The sequence below is a fragment of the Gymnodraco acuticeps genome, unplaced genomic scaffold (genome assembly GCF_902827175.1).
Source record: "Gymnodraco acuticeps unplaced genomic scaffold, fGymAcu1.1, whole genome shotgun sequence".
In the NCBI taxonomy this organism is placed as follows: Eukaryota; Metazoa; Chordata; class Actinopteri; order Perciformes; family Bathydraconidae; genus Gymnodraco; species Gymnodraco acuticeps.
Window position 1 is genome coordinate 2,331,573 of NW_022990238.1, and position 17,783 is coordinate 2,349,355.

General features: G+C 40.6%; 1 protein-coding gene across 1 annotated transcript; it reads right to left on the reverse strand.

Annotated features, from left to right (window-relative positions):
* Window positions 1–240: 240 nt before the first annotated feature.
* Window positions 241–14,470, reverse strand: srl (sarcalumenin). The gene is made up of 6 exons (XM_034219951.1): window positions 14,399–14,470; window positions 6,606–6,707; window positions 6,389–6,484; window positions 4,042–4,158; window positions 3,449–3,682; window positions 241–3,332 (listed from the first exon to the last, which is right to left on the reverse strand). The coding sequence occupies exons 1-6, from the start codon at window positions 14,457–14,459 to the stop codon at window positions 2,521–2,523; spliced, it is 1,422 nt and encodes a 473-aa protein (XP_034075842.1). The 5' UTR covers window positions 14,460–14,470; the 3' UTR covers window positions 241–2,520.
* Between the last annotated feature and the right edge of the window lie 3,313 nt (window positions 14,471–17,783).

Sequence of the window (17,783 nt, forward strand, 5' to 3'; positions counted from 1 at the left end):
AACTACACTCCAAAACATAGTATCCACCACACGCACACCCCTCCCCACTTACAGTCACGACAAACTGCTGGTGCATTGCAGCTACAGAATAAAAACAAATATACAAAATATCCTGTTAACAGCATGAACCCTAGGCATAGTTTTGATAAAGACATATACTGTATGTGTAAGCAAGAAAGAGAGATACAGAAAAAACGAGTTGTTTAAGTCAGTTTCATCACAATAACCACAACATTTCACTTCCTAGTCAATCAGAAATCTTTATTCTTGATGACCAAGCTTCCAAAATTGGGCCAAGATTAATGAAGATGTTATTATACCAAACAAAATAAAAGGTTAATGAATAACTACTTTAATTGGACACACATTCGTTCCAGATCTTATTCACGATTAAATTAGGAAAATTGATGCAGAAATATAGCAAAAGCATTATCACACATGTGATTATCCCAAACTATCACTCTAACAATAAACGACTGCCATGAGTAATAATGGTCTGTGTATCTTTTTACACTTTTACACAGCGCTCTCTGGTGGGCATCTTCTGTATCTGCAGTGTAAACATACTAACACATTCAGTGGAGCACACACAATCAAATAAACAAGGGAAACTAAAAAACGTTTGTTGGTTTCTTATATTTTTCATTATGTTTCAGTGTTTAGTAAGGTAAACAAATGGGGTTAGTGAGGGAGAGGGAACTGGACTAGCTATTGTCCATGAGTTAACATTTCGGAAATATGTATTACAATGGGTAGGCCTATTACTCTTTACCTATCCTTTGATTATTTGGAAATCGGTTAATTAAGGCAATAGTTTTGACGTTTTAGTAGATTGATACCACATTTATGGATGTGTAGCTAGCAGACATTTAGCGTAGATTAGCTTAGTCTGGAAACATATAGCCTACGTATGTCTAGGTTAGGAAAAACAAAGTCCGCCTACCTATACCTACAGAACCCCGCAGGCGACATGTATAGTAGGCCTATGTTAAATTCAGTTTACGCAGAGTTTAAACGATGTGCAAAACTATTTCTGGGCTGGCAGCAGTAAGTTCCATGAGTCTCTGCTATTTGCCTAGCAACCCATTTTCTCGAAGTTACTGCGACTGGCCAAACACTTGTACCCAAAATGTCAAACTATTTTTAGCAGATTTACCATGCCATACTCATGGAAAGTTGTTTGAGGTAGGCTTACATAAGAATTTGCATCTACTACATGCGTCATTGTAAAATATTGTGGATGTAAATGTCAGTAGGCCTTCTGTCAGCTTACTTCTTTCCACAGAGGTCAGGGGTAAACTCAGAAGTCCTCAATTTTACCTTTACCTGCAGCCCGGCTTTTGCAAGCTAGGAAAACGCATTCTTGTTGTGGTAGTTTATACAAATGTAAAGCAGGGAGTATTCAGTACACCTACACAGACTACTTCAATGCCCATTTGGAATAATTACACATTCAAACCAATAAATAGCTTTCTATCCTGCAAAATAAATGGTTGAATAAGACAGCTTTAATCAAAACACATCCTCCATCTTTGTTTGTCATGGTCATTCAGCTAAAAGGGGAAAGAAAATCATAACACAGTATTGAATTCCTGCCAAAGACTGGCAAATTTATAGACGCATACAGAAAACAGTAAGAACAGTTAAGAAGTGAAGCAAAATTAACATACCCAGCCCGCTCTGAAGAGTCTGACCCTTGAACCCTGAACTCTGCTTCTATCACAGTGCCCATGTCATAAGTTGTCAACAACCAGGACTGATGAGCGTATAAAATAAATGGAGAAAAAAAGGCCTTATTTGTTGCATGGCAGGGTTGGTTCAGGTTTCAGTTACATAAGGAAATATTATTTTTAAAACGTTATGCTAGCAGGAATTACATGCATCTGTTAAATAAGATCTAACATGCATTGTTAAAGTTAATCTATGTCAAACGCAAGAGTTGGATGACAAATGCAAAGGCTTATAGCACCCACAAAAAAGACTACTTCAAAATCGGCTTTTGAAGTTTATGGAATTGACTTTCTGCAATGCAGTTCTCAAGATTTTACAACACAAATTTGCAACTTCTGTTTCCACTTTTTCCCATTTTATTCACATACAAGGGAGCTGGTATTTGACTGTTTTCAGTCTCAGGGTTATCAAGATTTTACTGAATTTTACTTTTTCATTTCTGTGCTTCTTTACATAATTAATTCCCCACCCAAAAGAACCCTGTGGTTGTACAAGGGAGAGAAGGGCATATATTTTAACAAAACTCAGTGATTAGTGGCATTTTCTTATTTCTTCAGCATGTGTGTCCTTAAGCTGCCTTATCAAACAATGACCATTCGCTTCTTTTATCTGTCTCATTAATACAGTCCCTAAATGCAACTCCCCATATTATCCTGAGGAAAAAAACAAACACTAATCTCCCTTCTCCTCTGTCTTCTTCATCAATACAGGCATTCTGACAAACGCAAGGGTGGCTCCCACCCGACCCCTTCTCTTCTTACTTCACCCACTCAAGTTATTTGGATTTCCTCAGTTCTTTCGATAACGATTCTTTGGCTTCTCACCACAGCCCGTAGCCTCACAGGAGGTCAGGCCAGGCTGCTTGCCTGAGTTAATGCTGCTCAGAAGGGCGGGCAGCTCATTGGTGATTGCCTTCTCAATCTTATCCAGCAGACAGCCACCCATGTAGGAGCACTGAGCTGTCAGGGGCTTGAAGTTGGTGACAGGATTAACGCCAAAGAAGTCACGGTAAGCATCGCGGTTGGGCAGGTCAAACTTGCTGATGTTGGTCTTGGCTAGGATGGATTTGAAAATGTAAAACTTGTCTGGGTCATCTACGATCTCCTTGAAGACTAGTTCAGGGTCACTGAAGTAGCTCATCTTCTCTTTAAAGGTCTGAACGTAGCGGTCTACCAGCAGGCCGTGAATGCGCACGCGGATGCCGTGTTGGCGGATGAAAGCAACTTTGTTCTCCATGCGGTTTTCAATCACCTGGTTCAGATCTTCCAGGAGAGAGATCTCTTCCCGTTTGAAGAGGTCACGGCTGGTGTCAGGAGCGTAGTCATATGGCCAGAAAGAGCTGACGTAGACACGGGGGGGTTCGGTCACATTGATGAGCGGAGCTAAGCTCCAAAAGAGAGCACCATAGACTCTCATTAAGTCCTGGGTGGCAAGGTTGTCAGCCTTGTTTAGGATGATGCGGATCTGGGATTCACGGCCCTTCAACTGTCGGAAGAGCATCTCCAGCTCAAGGCCTACGTCCAACTTGGTGGGGTCAAATACTACGAAGATCAGGTCAGCACGGTCAATGAACCACTGGCAAACATCATTGAAGGGATAGCCTGGACAGAAGAAGAGAATATGTAAACCCCTAGATACTGAGTTGCAGCCAGATTGCTTTGTGTTTGAAATGTTGGATTGTGTACATTTGCAAACTAAGGTAAAGCTCTCTGTTTACCTCTCTCCTGCTGCTTCCGGTTCTCAATAATTCCCGGTGTGTCCACAAAAGTCACACGTTCCAACATCTTATGGGGCATCTCAATACCAACCAGCTTTTCAAGGAAGTTTTGCCCAAACTTCTCCAAGGGAGAGAAGGACCGAGAGCTGTCTGCTGCCATTACAATACCCTCAACTGAGCGGATCTTCTCCCCATGCGTAATCACAGTGAACTCAGAGGTAGTAGGCTCAGCTCCTGAAAAAAAGGAAAACAAGAGGGAAAGATTAGCAGGAGTAGTATCAAAATATGTTTTGCTGAAAAACGATGCTGTGAAAGTAAACCAAAAAAGTTGCGTGTTAAACTATGCGCCAAAACTCAATTTAAATCTCTTCAAAGCCAAGTGAAGCTGCAGATTCAAGACACGAGTGACCCTTTTCCATCATCACATTGTTTTTCCATTGTCATTCAAATATTGTTATGTTAAAATATTGATTATAGCGATTTTTGATCAACTGAGTAATGGTACTAAATTGTCAGAGATCACTTCATTTATTTTGGATTACAGTACAAAGGATTACAACAAAAAGATGATATTGCTGATCTGTATAACATACCTGTGTAGAGCTGATAGGGGCTATCTTGCATGCCCAGGAGGTAATTGATCATGGAGGACTTTCCTACACTCCAGGGTCCCAGGAACAGCACCATTGGCTTGGAGGTAATCTCTCCATCTGTTAGGCAAGGAAAGACAAGATTGAGTAAAATCTCAGCAGGGTGGCTAAATAATGACAAAGAACCTCTCAAGTTCATCCCAAATGTAATGTGAATAATTACAAAATAACCACTCATGATAGGATTTGGGAGATTGAGAACTTGAGCTGCCAAAAGAAGTCAATATTTGCTTGGCTAGCTTAACAACACTCCATCCATGCGAAAAAAAAATCCTGTGGTTGTTTTTGGGATGAACTATATTTGAAGTCTGAGAACACCAAAGAAGCATGTCAGTACAACACTGTCACTCGCAATCCAGAGCACGAAAATAAATATTTCCTCAGACAGAATGGAAATAAAAAGAAAGATGCCTGTGGAAAGAAAGCTGCAATGCTTTTTTAATAGCATAAGAAGACATTTTACAAAAAAGAGGCAGCCATATTTTAGTACCACACGTCAAAGCAGTGCCTCTGACATACAACGTTGCTTTCAAAGCAATCTGTGTGTCTCTTAAGCTGCCATGTGTGTTGTCAGTGGACATAGTGTGCTAGGGCGCAGGAAAGTTATGTCACAACCTTGTGGTCCAAGGCTGAAAGAACTCAAAAAGATGAAAAAAATCAAAAAGAAGAGAAATTAAAAGAAGAGAACATTTCATCCCAAAAGATACAAAGAAAAAGGTCAAAATAGCCATCCCTGATTATATTGGTCTAAATAATACTATTTTGGACAAAAAGTCAGTCAATTCACTCCCATCACCTCCTGCCAGTGTCCCCTACTCAAGCATGTGTGTTTTGCACATGCAACCCCCTCCAAATGTTACAATGTGAACCCTAACTACACAATGTTATGCTTGTCATCTGTAAATACTGTAGATAATGTGATTACCAAACCATATTCATTTTTTTTTATTATTCTTAAGTAAACCTTTTATTTACATTTCTTCCCTTTTCATTCTTTTGTATTGGATTGGAGTTTTGGTTGGAATTGTGAATCAGTAAATCAAGGGAAAGTAAATCCATGTTGATTAGGCTATAAAACTGCTGCATATCTTGCTCTATATGGGTTGAGCCTTTTGCCTATGGATCACTTTGACTAAACCTAATCTGAAATGTTACATCTGGGTAACCCCAAAATGGTATCCATCCAATTGACTCACAAATGTACAAGGACAAATGAATGGGGTAGGAAGGGGCTAAGCACTTCAGGCAGTGCCATGCACAGGTAAGCCCCGCCGACACCCACCTGGGTCTGAATCCCCCAGGGTTCGTCCGGGGTATGCTGTTAGATGGGGGGAGTGGAGGGAATGGGGAAACGGGACAGTAAAGGGTAGAGTTCAGAGAAGTGAGTGGAACAGGAGGTGGGTGAGAGTGAGGAATGAGGGAGTGAGGTCTCCTGGAGCGGTAGAGTAATAATGTGCAGGAATGGGTGGGAAATTGGGAATACAGTACCATCTTTGACCTGATATGTCCAAGATGGTGTCCCTTTTTGTCTAGGGGATTTTGTGTGAATGGTTTTTTACTCTCATTTTAAAAAATTGTTTAATTAAGAGCAGAGACAAGCACAAGCCCAGGCTAAAGTTACCCAAGCAACAGGCCATATGCCCTTTTTTGGCTGGGCTGCCCTTCTTGAGGAAAGATTAAATACAAATTGTTGATGGATGACACCTACAATCTGAGTGGTTGCCCCTTTTTGTCGGTAAAACAACATCCCCTGAGAATTTCTGTGCATGTCCCAGATTAGGAGGCATGATACAAAAGGGATTTGACAAGTTTGCATGTATGCCAAGCCTAAAAAGCCACAAGAGGGCGACCTTTATTTCATTGTGGTAAAGTAAAGTTCGTTCTTGACAGTTAAGTATGCAGCTCAGAGTGTCGCTCTGGAGGAGAATTGAGGAGTGCAAAAATCATTTAAGAATCAAACAAGGGCAAAGGGAAATTAAATAGAAGAAAAGGGGAAGAAATATGTTAAAGCTAATATATTACCTGTCCTGTATATATAACTTAAAAACAAATTATACACAATTCTTTCCTCACCCTCATAAAACAGTGAGTCTGAGAGCCCAGAAAAAGATAATCGCATACCATAAAATCCAAGAATTGAAAGAAGAAGATCTTTCTGTTATGTGTTGTTGATGGAGTAAGGATGATGTGTTTGTACAAACAAGTCAACCGACCAGTCACTAAAGCAACCCAAACATTAAAACCCACACATCAGAACAAAGTGCAGACATAGCCCAACCCTCTTTGATACCTGAGATCTCGTGCTGCCTCAGCTCATTGTACTTGTAGGCCTGCTCCATCGGCTTGATGGATGAGTGGTAGATCTTCCGCAAATTCTCAATGGCCACTGAAGGATAAGAAAAGAGAGAGGAAAGGATGATAAAGATGCTTTACTGAGTAAAATGTGCCAGTTACAGGCAAGCGAAAAGCTTTCCATAAAACACATCCAATGTATCTTTGATCCTCACCTGCATAGTCTCCTGATTTGTCCTCAGTTGCAAGCCGCAGCGTCTCATCGATGTGAGATCTGTCTCTGAGGGCGGAGATGAAGTCTTCTACTTTTTCTTCCTCTGTAAAAACAACATTTAACTTGATTTAAGTCCTCACTGTTTGTCTTCAATTACAACATGAACAATGGAAGTTGGGCCAGGTTTCCAGATATGGTGCAAACCAACCCAGTGATTTGTATTATGAAGTTGCCACTGGGGCTAATGACAGACATGTTCAACTAAGCTATGCTACAGAGGCCAACAGCGCCGATATTTCTGGACGCAAGTCAATCAATGCATCCTGTATATACATATCAACACTGCTTGGAATTTAAGTGTGACACACATATTTGATAATAAGAAGTGGGAGACAGTTTTGCATTTGATGCCACTATCAACTAATGACACAGCAGATATTTGAGCTGTCTACATTTCAAGTGTTTCCAACCTGAGCCTTGATTTCCTCTGCAGCTACATCGTCTTTACTGCATTTCCATCTACCTCTCTGTCTCATGGTTTGTTTTTGTAAATACAAAAAGGTTATTGCATGATAGCCTCCCATAAAGTGTTTGTGTCGGGCAAAAATGATAACTAGCTATGCATGAAACCCTATTGATTGTTCGTGATGACACTGTGCCAGACGTACTCTGCGACATCCATTTCCTTCTGAATGATACATGCAGAGGCCAGAGGGAAATTGAATCATGCATTGTGAACAAGACATAACTTCATCCGGTTTTTTCCCTACAAATCCATCCATTTATTTATTGTTTTTGTACATAATTAACCCAATAGTTTCCACCCAAATATATGTTCATGACTTTGTGGCTATAGAGAGGAACAAAGTATTTGATGGTTTACAGTTTTGGGTTTTTAAGGTTCTCTATCCAAATAAAATGGGTGACTTTCCCTGATTGTGCATACATGCCATTTGGTGCTTTTTTACCCAAAGTGCCTTAAATGTTCGCACTCCGCAACATACACATGTCTAATTTTTCAATGACTATTCACCCCCTTATGCATGTGTATGCGAGAGAGAATCTTAGAGAACATATCCGCTCACCAGTGTGCCGTGTCCACTTACGAGCATGAACATATCAGATAGCTCAGAACTCAGCTGTTACTCAGCTCTTCATTTAGAAAGCAAAGGCCAAAAATAAACATAGCTATTTGTTTGGCATCACCATGGGCTTTATAGCAACTGCAAACATAAGGGGGGCAGAGAGAGAGAGAGAGAGAGAGAGAGAGGGGGACTTCCCCAGTTTCATTACAGACTGGGAGGAGAACTCAGAGCTGGACTGAGTGTTCCCATCAATAATACACACGATGAGACAATGATGTGCAATCCTGTGTCTTTCCTCTTCTATATTTACCCACCTATCAGGGACTCATCGCACTGTGGGGCATGTCCTTGTGTGTCCAGGCCTCAGAACAGGCCTCCCCTGTAACGCCTCCCACACGGTCCTGCTTCGGACAAACCTGCTACGGCTACATGCTATATATAGAAGGAATGGGGAAGTCTTCCTGGTTCACACTTCAATGTCCCTGAAGGGTTATGGGTCTGTGTGTCCAAGGCAGCTATTAGACACTCCCTTAATAGAGTTGTTAGGGAATTTTAAAGGTATTTACAGCATGCTATAGGAGTATTAAAGATGATAGTATAGCAGCGATGGGGATGATTCATTGCAATCATTCAATTGTAAATCATACTGTCTGTGTCTGGCATAATCTGAATATTGATTGCGTTATATAAATACATCGGCATACTTCTTGTCGGCACATCGGTTAATCCAGTTTACTGGCACAGGCAACATGTAAAGATAGTTTGAAAGGAATCCTTGATCATAAAAAAAGATTTTGATACAGGCTTCTAAGCTTGATGACAAAAACACTTGAACATGGCTGACTTATAAAACTAAGACTATAAAATAAGATGCCCTGTTCAGAGGATGAGACCTGCATGGACAATCAGAAAGCATGATAAATTGGCGCTGATGCTCCAGGTCACGACCCTGTGATCTCAGCTGGCCAATTCTCTGGTCAACACCAAACAGACCTGACTGATGTGAAGCAGAAACACTTAGTAGGGATGCTTGATTTTGCAGGTCAAGCACTCTTTTGCAGACATGCCCAAAACTTTGCTTTTTGTATGTAAACTGCCAACCGTCACTTTCTCTTTATTCATGTAAACAAACAACCATCTCTCTCTCGAAGTCTCTTCCAATGATTTCAAATGCTACTTAATTTTAATCATGTATGCTTACAATGTTTTATTTAATTTCATAGATTGCTGTTTTTTGGAGTCAAAATCAAACAAATGACTAAGAATAGGTTTATTATCAAAAAGCAAAGATGTAATAATGATTCAATATTGCAAATAGCATAATCAAAGCGACAATATGTCCAAATAATTACTTACGTATGCCACCTATTAATGTGTCTTTAACCTTATTACTTAATTCCTGATATTAGCTTAATGGCTTTTTGTATTATGCAGACATGTAAAGTAAATCTATGTGAGACACTGTCATGGCAACCTCCACCCTAACCTGAATTACCGGCACCAGCCATGTCGTCAATGAATTCTAGTGTTTCTGGCAAAGTGTCATATTGGCACATTGCTCTGGCCAGAAGTAATGGTGCATCAAATGACAGGAAATATATCAGAAGGCCTGTTTGTTTACAAGTCTGAAGCAAACTAGTTTTGTATTGATGAACAAATGATAATTGAAGAAGAAATGTATTCACAGTCAATACAATGAACCGAAGCATGGCTTCTGACATCTGAGGCAGAGATAGAAAATATCTCCCCAAAAGACCTCCTCAAAGTATGGCTGGTGCTTTAATTAAAACACCAACTGCGTTTTTGCAGTGTGGTAGCAGTGACACACACTGCTGGTTAAGGAACAACGTAGCACCACTGATTCTCCCCGAGTCGACCTGCTAAAAATAAGCCTGTGCAATGTTGCTCGCAGCACGATGCAAGAACAAGAGAAACCAAAAGGTTAGAAGCCAGAATAAAAGGAGAAGATGAGTAATACTGCAATCCCTAAAAAGATTCAGTGACTGATCTATATCTGTCATTAAATATTAAAGTGGCTATTTGTTAAGCTTAAATTCTCAATGAGTATTTTTAAGGAGCTCTGTAGGATGTGATGATAAGAAAAGCATGTATGAAAACAATGCAAGAGAATGAATCGAATTTGACAATAATCACCAATTAAAAGCATTTCAAATCAGCCAGTGTAGGTCATCTGACCTACACTGGCTGATTTGAAATGTATCTACATGCCAATACAAAATGTCTTTTGTCATGTTTTTTGGAAACAGCAGTAAGTGACATCTTGTTGCACAATTTGTGATACATGGCTATCATTTTGCAACCCCCGCAACTCATCACTTGTCATGGCACAACTGCATGTCAAATTGAGTCAAAGAGAAACACTGCACACAAAGGAATTTCAGTCATCTGAACCAACACTGAGTGAAGATATGGCACAAGATGAGTGATTTTGACAAAGAAGAGAGAAGTCAGCTTTCAAAAGAAACAGAAGATCCACTTGGATGCTTGAGGCACATTTCTTATCTTTTCACCGTATCAGGCCTGTACCCTTCAGCCGCAAAGCTTAGTTAACTTCTGTAACTTGACTCATCACTCAGAAGAGTCATGTCTTTTAACACAAGCTCTTGAGTAGGTTTTAACTGCTGTGGGAGTGTTAACACCTCCCAATCCAGCCGATGCCTGATAGAAGGCCTGGGACAGAGGTCTGCAAAGATCAGAGAGGTAGTGTTGCCCGCTGAGGGCGGGCCTTGCATCAGCGCTCAAAATTAACTCTGCAGGCGCCAAGGGAGTAGAACCCGCGACATTTGCGCTCAGGACCATGTGTCCTCGGGGAGCCGGTTGCCACACAACCCAGCCTCAGTTTGGAGAAACATTCTGGTGGCATCAGCACATCCGGTAGGAATGTTTGTGAGTTAAGCCTACCAGCGGCTTAGTAAGTCATGCCTCAACTATAGATCCTTGGGTGGAGGCTATTCAATAATCACAAGGAATGTCAATCAACTCCTGTAATTGTTAAACGTCTGTGTAAATATGTTGCTCAAGTTGAAAGAACACCATGGATGGACATTAATGTGTGTGCTTGTGTTTGTTTGCACTCATGTGCATTTACACTGTTTATATTAGGTATCTGTGTATGTTTAAAACCCCAGGATCATGTTCTGCTTGCAGCACAGTGGAGGTACATTGAATTATGAACATGATGAGGGACGACAAGCCTGGAACCCCCAGTCAGAGGATTTATCCTGAGCACGGGGGGATTCAGGCAACCTTTACTAAAGGCCAGGGGGTTCCACTGGAAATATCCATGGAGAGGCATTGGTTTAATTTAAAGCTAAACCGAGTGGACCATTTTTACAAAATCACTGTTTTTTTAAATACTAAATGTTATATACAGCCTTAATGTGACAAAAAAACAGCTTTCCTGATCACTCTAAAAGGACAATGCATATACTTTTGACTAAAAACGAAGCCCATTGAATATTTAAGAAACCTAGAACTATAAAAATGACTCTTCCTCTGGCAAGGGTCAGTGGTGGGAGAGCAGTCAGCAGAGCGTGTGCAGGGTGTGGTGAAAATAGGCCATGGATGGCAACAGGTGGAGCAGCTTCTGGAGCTAGTACTCCCCCTCAGTCAGAAATAGACCCACAATGGGTCAGAGGATGAACAGAGGAGGGGGCAGAATGGTTGGCTCCTATTTTAGTCAGTGTGTGGAGACTCAGATACATCCACATCCCTCAGATCGGAATCTGATTGTGTAATATACAGGGAAACGAGCAAAGCTACTGTACCATCATGTATGTTTTAAATAAAGTAAAGATTGGCCAAAAAAAAAGGAGAAATTTGCCAATTAGACACATTAAAGATGTATATTTGTATCTCAGGAATTTACACAAGAAGTGCAGTTAAATGCGTCTTCTAAAGTACGTTTCCACTATGGAATTTCGATATTTCAGACAGAAAGTATATACTTATAGACAGACTACTTTTGTTGGTGTCATTTGTTTTACTTGAAAGAAAAAATACCAATCAAACAGAAACATGACTTAATGGTTGTCAATGGCCCTAGAGTCTTTCTTATGTGAGCCACATCCGGACTGTAAGTCCTCTAAGGGGACACTGACATCTACGAATGTAGTTGAGGGACAGGCTCAAAGGAAGACAGAATGGCAAAGGCACTTTACCCTGAGGTGTTGATCTGACGCCTCTATCCCTGCTCTCCTATTTGAAAGCCAGGAGAGGACATTAAGTGCCCTTGGGACTGGGGGGCTTGTCTCAAGAAGGGGTGTGTTGTAAGGCAGTTAAGTATGACTGGTGTGTCCCTTCCACTACTACCAGTGTAGGGATGTCCCAGACATGCCACATGCCTTAAGAGAGGATTATGTGGAGCAGTGTGCCTTTAAATGTTGATGCCTCCCCTCTACAAAGTGACGACAAAGATGTTTTTACTGTATCGAAGATGGGTAGTGCTACCTCTAAAGTATAAACACAGTTGTGTGAAAAACTAATCAAGTTCCAAAACAGGCTGTTAAATGATTGTCAAAAATAGTCAGCGTCGCAATTTAGCAATTCATTACATCTTCACTATCAAACATTACATGTGACATTGGACACTGAACATGGTATGAATCCACGTTTGGTCTGTCAACACCATTCACACTAGACCTGGTTAGTCTAGGATTTCTGGCAACCTTATAATAACTCCATCGTGACTATAGCAATCTATGTTTACTTCTACATGGAAAGTGAGCGCAGCATCATGGAATCAGGTTGGTCATGAAATGCAAGTTGAACGACAATAAAACCAGGCTTCCCTTGCCTGATTCAATCATAAAATGAATGATCAAGCTATCAACATAGTTGATCAAGTTCAACTATGTTGTGCAAAAGTCACAGTATCCTTGCCTATCATCAAAATGTATCATTTTCAGTTTATCACAGCTTATTTATTACATTTGTGGACAGAAATGTGGGACGAGTGTAAAATATCAAAAACATCAGCTTTTCTACATGCTGGTGCTTTGAGTTGTATTTCTCACAAAAATGTGATGTTATATGCAATTAATTTATTTGCTTTTTGGACCAGAACATCTGCGCTTTCCAGGACTTCTATAAGATGACCCATGATCAGTTGATAGAAAGTCAATTTTAGATTATTTTGTAAGGAGATTACCCTTTCTTCTACTCTCTGCACTGTTAGCTACTCCAATGGATTCCTGACATTGATTGAACCAACCAACAACATAAATAATTGGACATTAAGCAGCAAGAAGTTTATGATTCTTCTCACAATTGTCCGTAACCAACAGGTATTGGAGTACAAATCAACACATAGTTTCCACATGCTGTAGATTACAAGACAGAGGCCACCAAAAGATGCACGGGCCTGCAGAAGGGGTCTATGAAGGCATGCATTGCAGCCATAGCCCAAGCCCTCCTGCCTGGAGAATGCATGTCCCTATAAGGCCAACTGCTGGGAATAAATTGCGATTGTGACAGTGCAGAGTGACAGCAGCTGTGCAGTGCATCTAAAGGGAAGCATTGGGCTGGGAGGGGTGAGGAGTCAGGAGGGAAGGGGAGAGGAGAGGGGGGGGAAGACTGTAGTGGACAGTGTTGGGTTTCAGGAGGCCTTCCAATCTTAGACACCTGACAGCAGCCTGGAATATGGAGGCCAGGGCCCAGCCATGGAGCTCAACGCCGACCCAAGGACGGACAAGGGTGACAGACAAGGGTAATGCCAACCGCTTTGCTCCAGACCCGCAGACCTGTCTTCAACTCCATTGCTGCCATGTTAACATATTGATTCCTATATTTGTATTTATACTTTGTATTTTACGATGCTATAGGTTATCGTCCAGATAATGTTGCCCCCCACATGTAAATGGGTATAAGTATTTATTCCAAACCAAGTTGTGGAAAATTAATTAAAAAGAAGCAATGAGATCACATCTATGAATGAAAAACTATAAATGACATCAAAGTTCATTGCCCATTCAAGCTCCCGCGTGGCTGTTCTCCCCCTGGTTAGACTTTCCATCAGCTGGTGCCATGCGTTACGACAGCTGACATGCTGTCAGTGATCGGGAGAGGCTGAACTCTCGATTGAATGATCTTTAACTGCTCTGCTTTGTAAAGTCACCAAAAGGTTTGGTACATAACAAGTGAATTAGAGTGTTGTGTTTGTTTTGGATTCGAATTAATAGACAATTAAAAACTAATTCAAAGGGACACTCAAGTCTGTCATTTTGTACGGGGCGCCAGCAGTTTAATTTTAAACTGAGACAGGATTATTATAGTCCTGCTTGATGGCAAAGAGGGACCGGACTAACATTTCTGTCTCCATCCAGTCTATCCTCGGTTGGTGTCCCCATGACTGTCTCTGTCCCCACACACTCTAGAAGCCAGTGACATTTCCAAAAAAACTGCGCAAACATTTGACACAAGAACTATAAAACTTTCAACCATCTATGTTTAACAGTCTAAATCAAAGCTTCTGAATCTCAGAAGGTTTTCGTAGTAGATCAAACTCACAAAGCAGCCAGGAATCCATTTAACATTCCTTAAACCAACTTCCAAACCTACCCTGCATCACTGTTTCATTCATTAGCAACATTTGTGTGGAAACGTATATCTAGAGCCTTAAATGCACCACCCAACATAAAATATGAGGAATCCACGGATATTTGACCAAAATGCTTACTAAAAGTCTTACCTGCTGTGGCCTGCAAAAGCAGCAGGGACAGGAGACAGCTGATCACGACTGTACCCTTCATGATGGCTGCCAGGAGAACTCTGATAGTCACACAGACTATATATACCAAGGCAGGAAGGTTAAAGGGCATGCAGATTGAAGAGGAGGGGCACAGAGAGGGCCAGCTGGTGGAGGGGCTGGGATCTGTGTGTGAGGGCCTCTATGTGTGCAAGCAGCTGACTTCTTTTTAAAGGGGTTGCAGCTTGGGCCTCTGCAAATATTTCGGCAAAGACCTCGCTAAACGGGTCAGTGCTGAATAACACAACTTCTTTCTGACGATCATTTTAAAGAAATTGTGTTTTATAGACTGGAAGTAGATGGTTTGAAATGAGCAACAATTCTAAGAAGATGACATTAATAGAATGGGATTAAAGGCAAACTGGTGTGAAATCAGCAATTTTAGAGGCCTAAAAGTAAAACGTATTATATGTTATTTTTTCTTTTCCGCATAGAGTAAGATCAGAAGATTGATACCACTCAGTCTGAATCAGCATCAACATGTGTACCAATTGTTTTACTTTGGAGAATGGGCCATGCTAGCTGCTAGCATGCAATATGGCAAATGGTAAATGGACTGTGTGGCAGTGCAGTGAGCTGGCCAGTCACTTCAATAAGGAAAAGAACATCACCTTCCTCTAAATTAGTAACACAAACGTTAATACAAAATCACATATTTCACAAATTGCAGCTGCTAGGGTTGCTTTGTGCAACAACAAATAATGATCAAATGACTGTAACAACTTTACCTAACTTTAACAACTTAACTCCCTAATTTTCAGGAAATGTTCATCAAGGTAATACGCTTTTAATGTTAATTTAGACACAACGCTGCCAGATTGGGAAGTAATCATCATAGGACTGTGTGTGAGAGGCAGGGATGAGAGCTGAAGAGAGGGTATGTCTGGAAAATGTAGACCCTCGAGTCAACCCAGAATCCGAGTTAAACGCTAGGCGGATTACTGCTTTATCACACTCAAGCAGACACACTGTGCAGAACATAATCTCACAATTCAAGGGAATAAACATCTCAACTATAAATTCATCCTCAAATATAGCAGGACTTTCTCACTCAAGCATGTCCATCCCTAATGACTCTGGCAGCATGTCCAAACAATACAGCATGTTCATTTTGGTGCGTAAAACTGCCTTAATGCTTAGAAACTTCACGTGGCATGAATATTTGTTTATCTGTGCTTTTTATGAGCTAAAACAATTATCTTTTGTTAATTACTGTGACAGGCGCTGAATTCAGTAGTGTGCCTTTAAAAAGTGTTTGTAAAATGTGCTTTGTTGTTGCTTTTTTTGACAATGAAAAAAGTCACAGAATATAACAGGTGTTAAGTTGTTAAATATGTACATGGTTTTCAAGTGGCAATTGTTAAAAGACTATACTTTTCAACCGTTATTTCACAAATGTAGAAACAGAAGGCTCTTCACCTTAAAGGGATAGTGGAAATCCGCGAATTTTGGGTTTAACTTATGTATTTGTATTAAAAATAAGCATAATAAACAATTTTTTTTAATTTCATGCGCCTAGTTTCATTTTATTTTCAATTTTACTGCGCCCTCTCAATGAAACGAAATACTTCGGGAATCGTCGGGAATCTTCGGGTGATGACGAGAGCAGAGGAAGACGGGCACAAACAATGGCGGACATTCAATAGCATTTGCATGTGAATAGCCGACCTTTATTATGGTGAATAGATGTGTTTTGTATGGCTGTAGTGCGACAGCAAATGCAGAGAATGGCGTATCGACTCATGCGTTTCCAAGAAACCCAGCCATTCGTCGTCAGTGGGTGAAATTTGTTCAGAAATTGTCACTATAGGTAATACTATAAGACTGTAAGACGGCAATACTTTATACCGAGTATATTGCCATAAATATGATGATTGATTATCAGTAAAAAATTCTACGTGACACAACGACATTGGATTAACCTTGAGATGCGTTTTTATTCCGTTGAACACAACTTTTGATCACAAATCAAAAAAGGTAAGACGTAATTATTGTAATATTTTTGGAACCGGATGTTGTTTACTTTCTCTTTTCTGGCTGATAGTTCCAGGAATTCGAGGTCTTACAGTGATGACATTACATCTGTGGAGTCTCAGCTTTAAATCGTATATCTTGTTTGTGCAGTTAAGATAGTAATAAGGGCATTTCTACCGTGTGTTGTGTGTAAAAAAGCGTTAGCATTAGTTAGCATTGTTTCGCTCAATGCTAATTCAAAGGCTTGGTATTACTCTTGTGTTTTTTCTAGCTAACAATTGTTCTTATTGTCAGTTAGCGGAGTTTCTTACCTTTAAAAGGGTATGAAACATTAATAGTTTCATAAATGTTAAGAAGCCCTGAGACATGTGAGAGGAAAACAACTGTGGGAGGGGTCCACTGGGGGGACCTTCGGGCTTAACTGGTTAACAATGATTCATATTTGTAAAGGCTACAGGTGATCTTAAGATGCGTGAGCTATGCTTAGGGACCTACCAGTCAAGATTATTTGTGCAGGGGTGCATCATCTGGCGCCTGCTCCTGGTCATCCTCGCCATTGCCCATGCCGTGAACCATCACCTCGGGCTCGGGCTCGAACAAATAAGGACGTAATGGTCCATCGTCTGGCTCAATATTGTCACCATCGTCGCTTACTGAACCGGATTCAGATTCAGTTCCTAAAACGACATTTTCGTAGGAAAGCCGAGAGGATGTTTCTGACTCGCTATCATCACTGGATACCTCGTACAATCCTTCTTCTTTGTCTGGTATATTTGCCCTTCCACGTTCATTCTGCATAGACGCCATAGTTTGTTATCGTATCGTCTTCCTGAGTTTTCGTCACTTCCGGTTTGGCTGAGTCGAACATTTCGTTTCTAAAAAACTTCGGGGAAGCTGCAATAAAGTGCTTCTAACATGCGTAAGGCAATTATTATATTTTTTTAATCAGGTGTGATTGTTTTGGTACGTAATTATGCTTGTATATAAGATAAAACGAAACTATTTGAGGTTCCATTTACACTATCCCTTTAAGGGAGATATATGTTATCAATGTTAGTACATAGTGCTTAGGTTCTTAAGTACTATGTACCACCTTTACCTTACAAAGTGGAGCTTTGGATGTGTCTAAATACCCTCTTAAGAACTACTTAATCCCTTAATACATCTGCCTATCCATTTCTCCAAACTCCTCAAAAGTTGTGTTTTTCTCTACCTATCAAGGCTATAGGAAACAAAACAAAAGTAGGTATGGTTTAGACTCTGGACACAAAAACCTGAGGTCTTGCTGGATAAATGTGTGAGGGTGTGAACATGAGGCCTGGAATGAATGAATGCATGTCAGGGGATAGTGGCA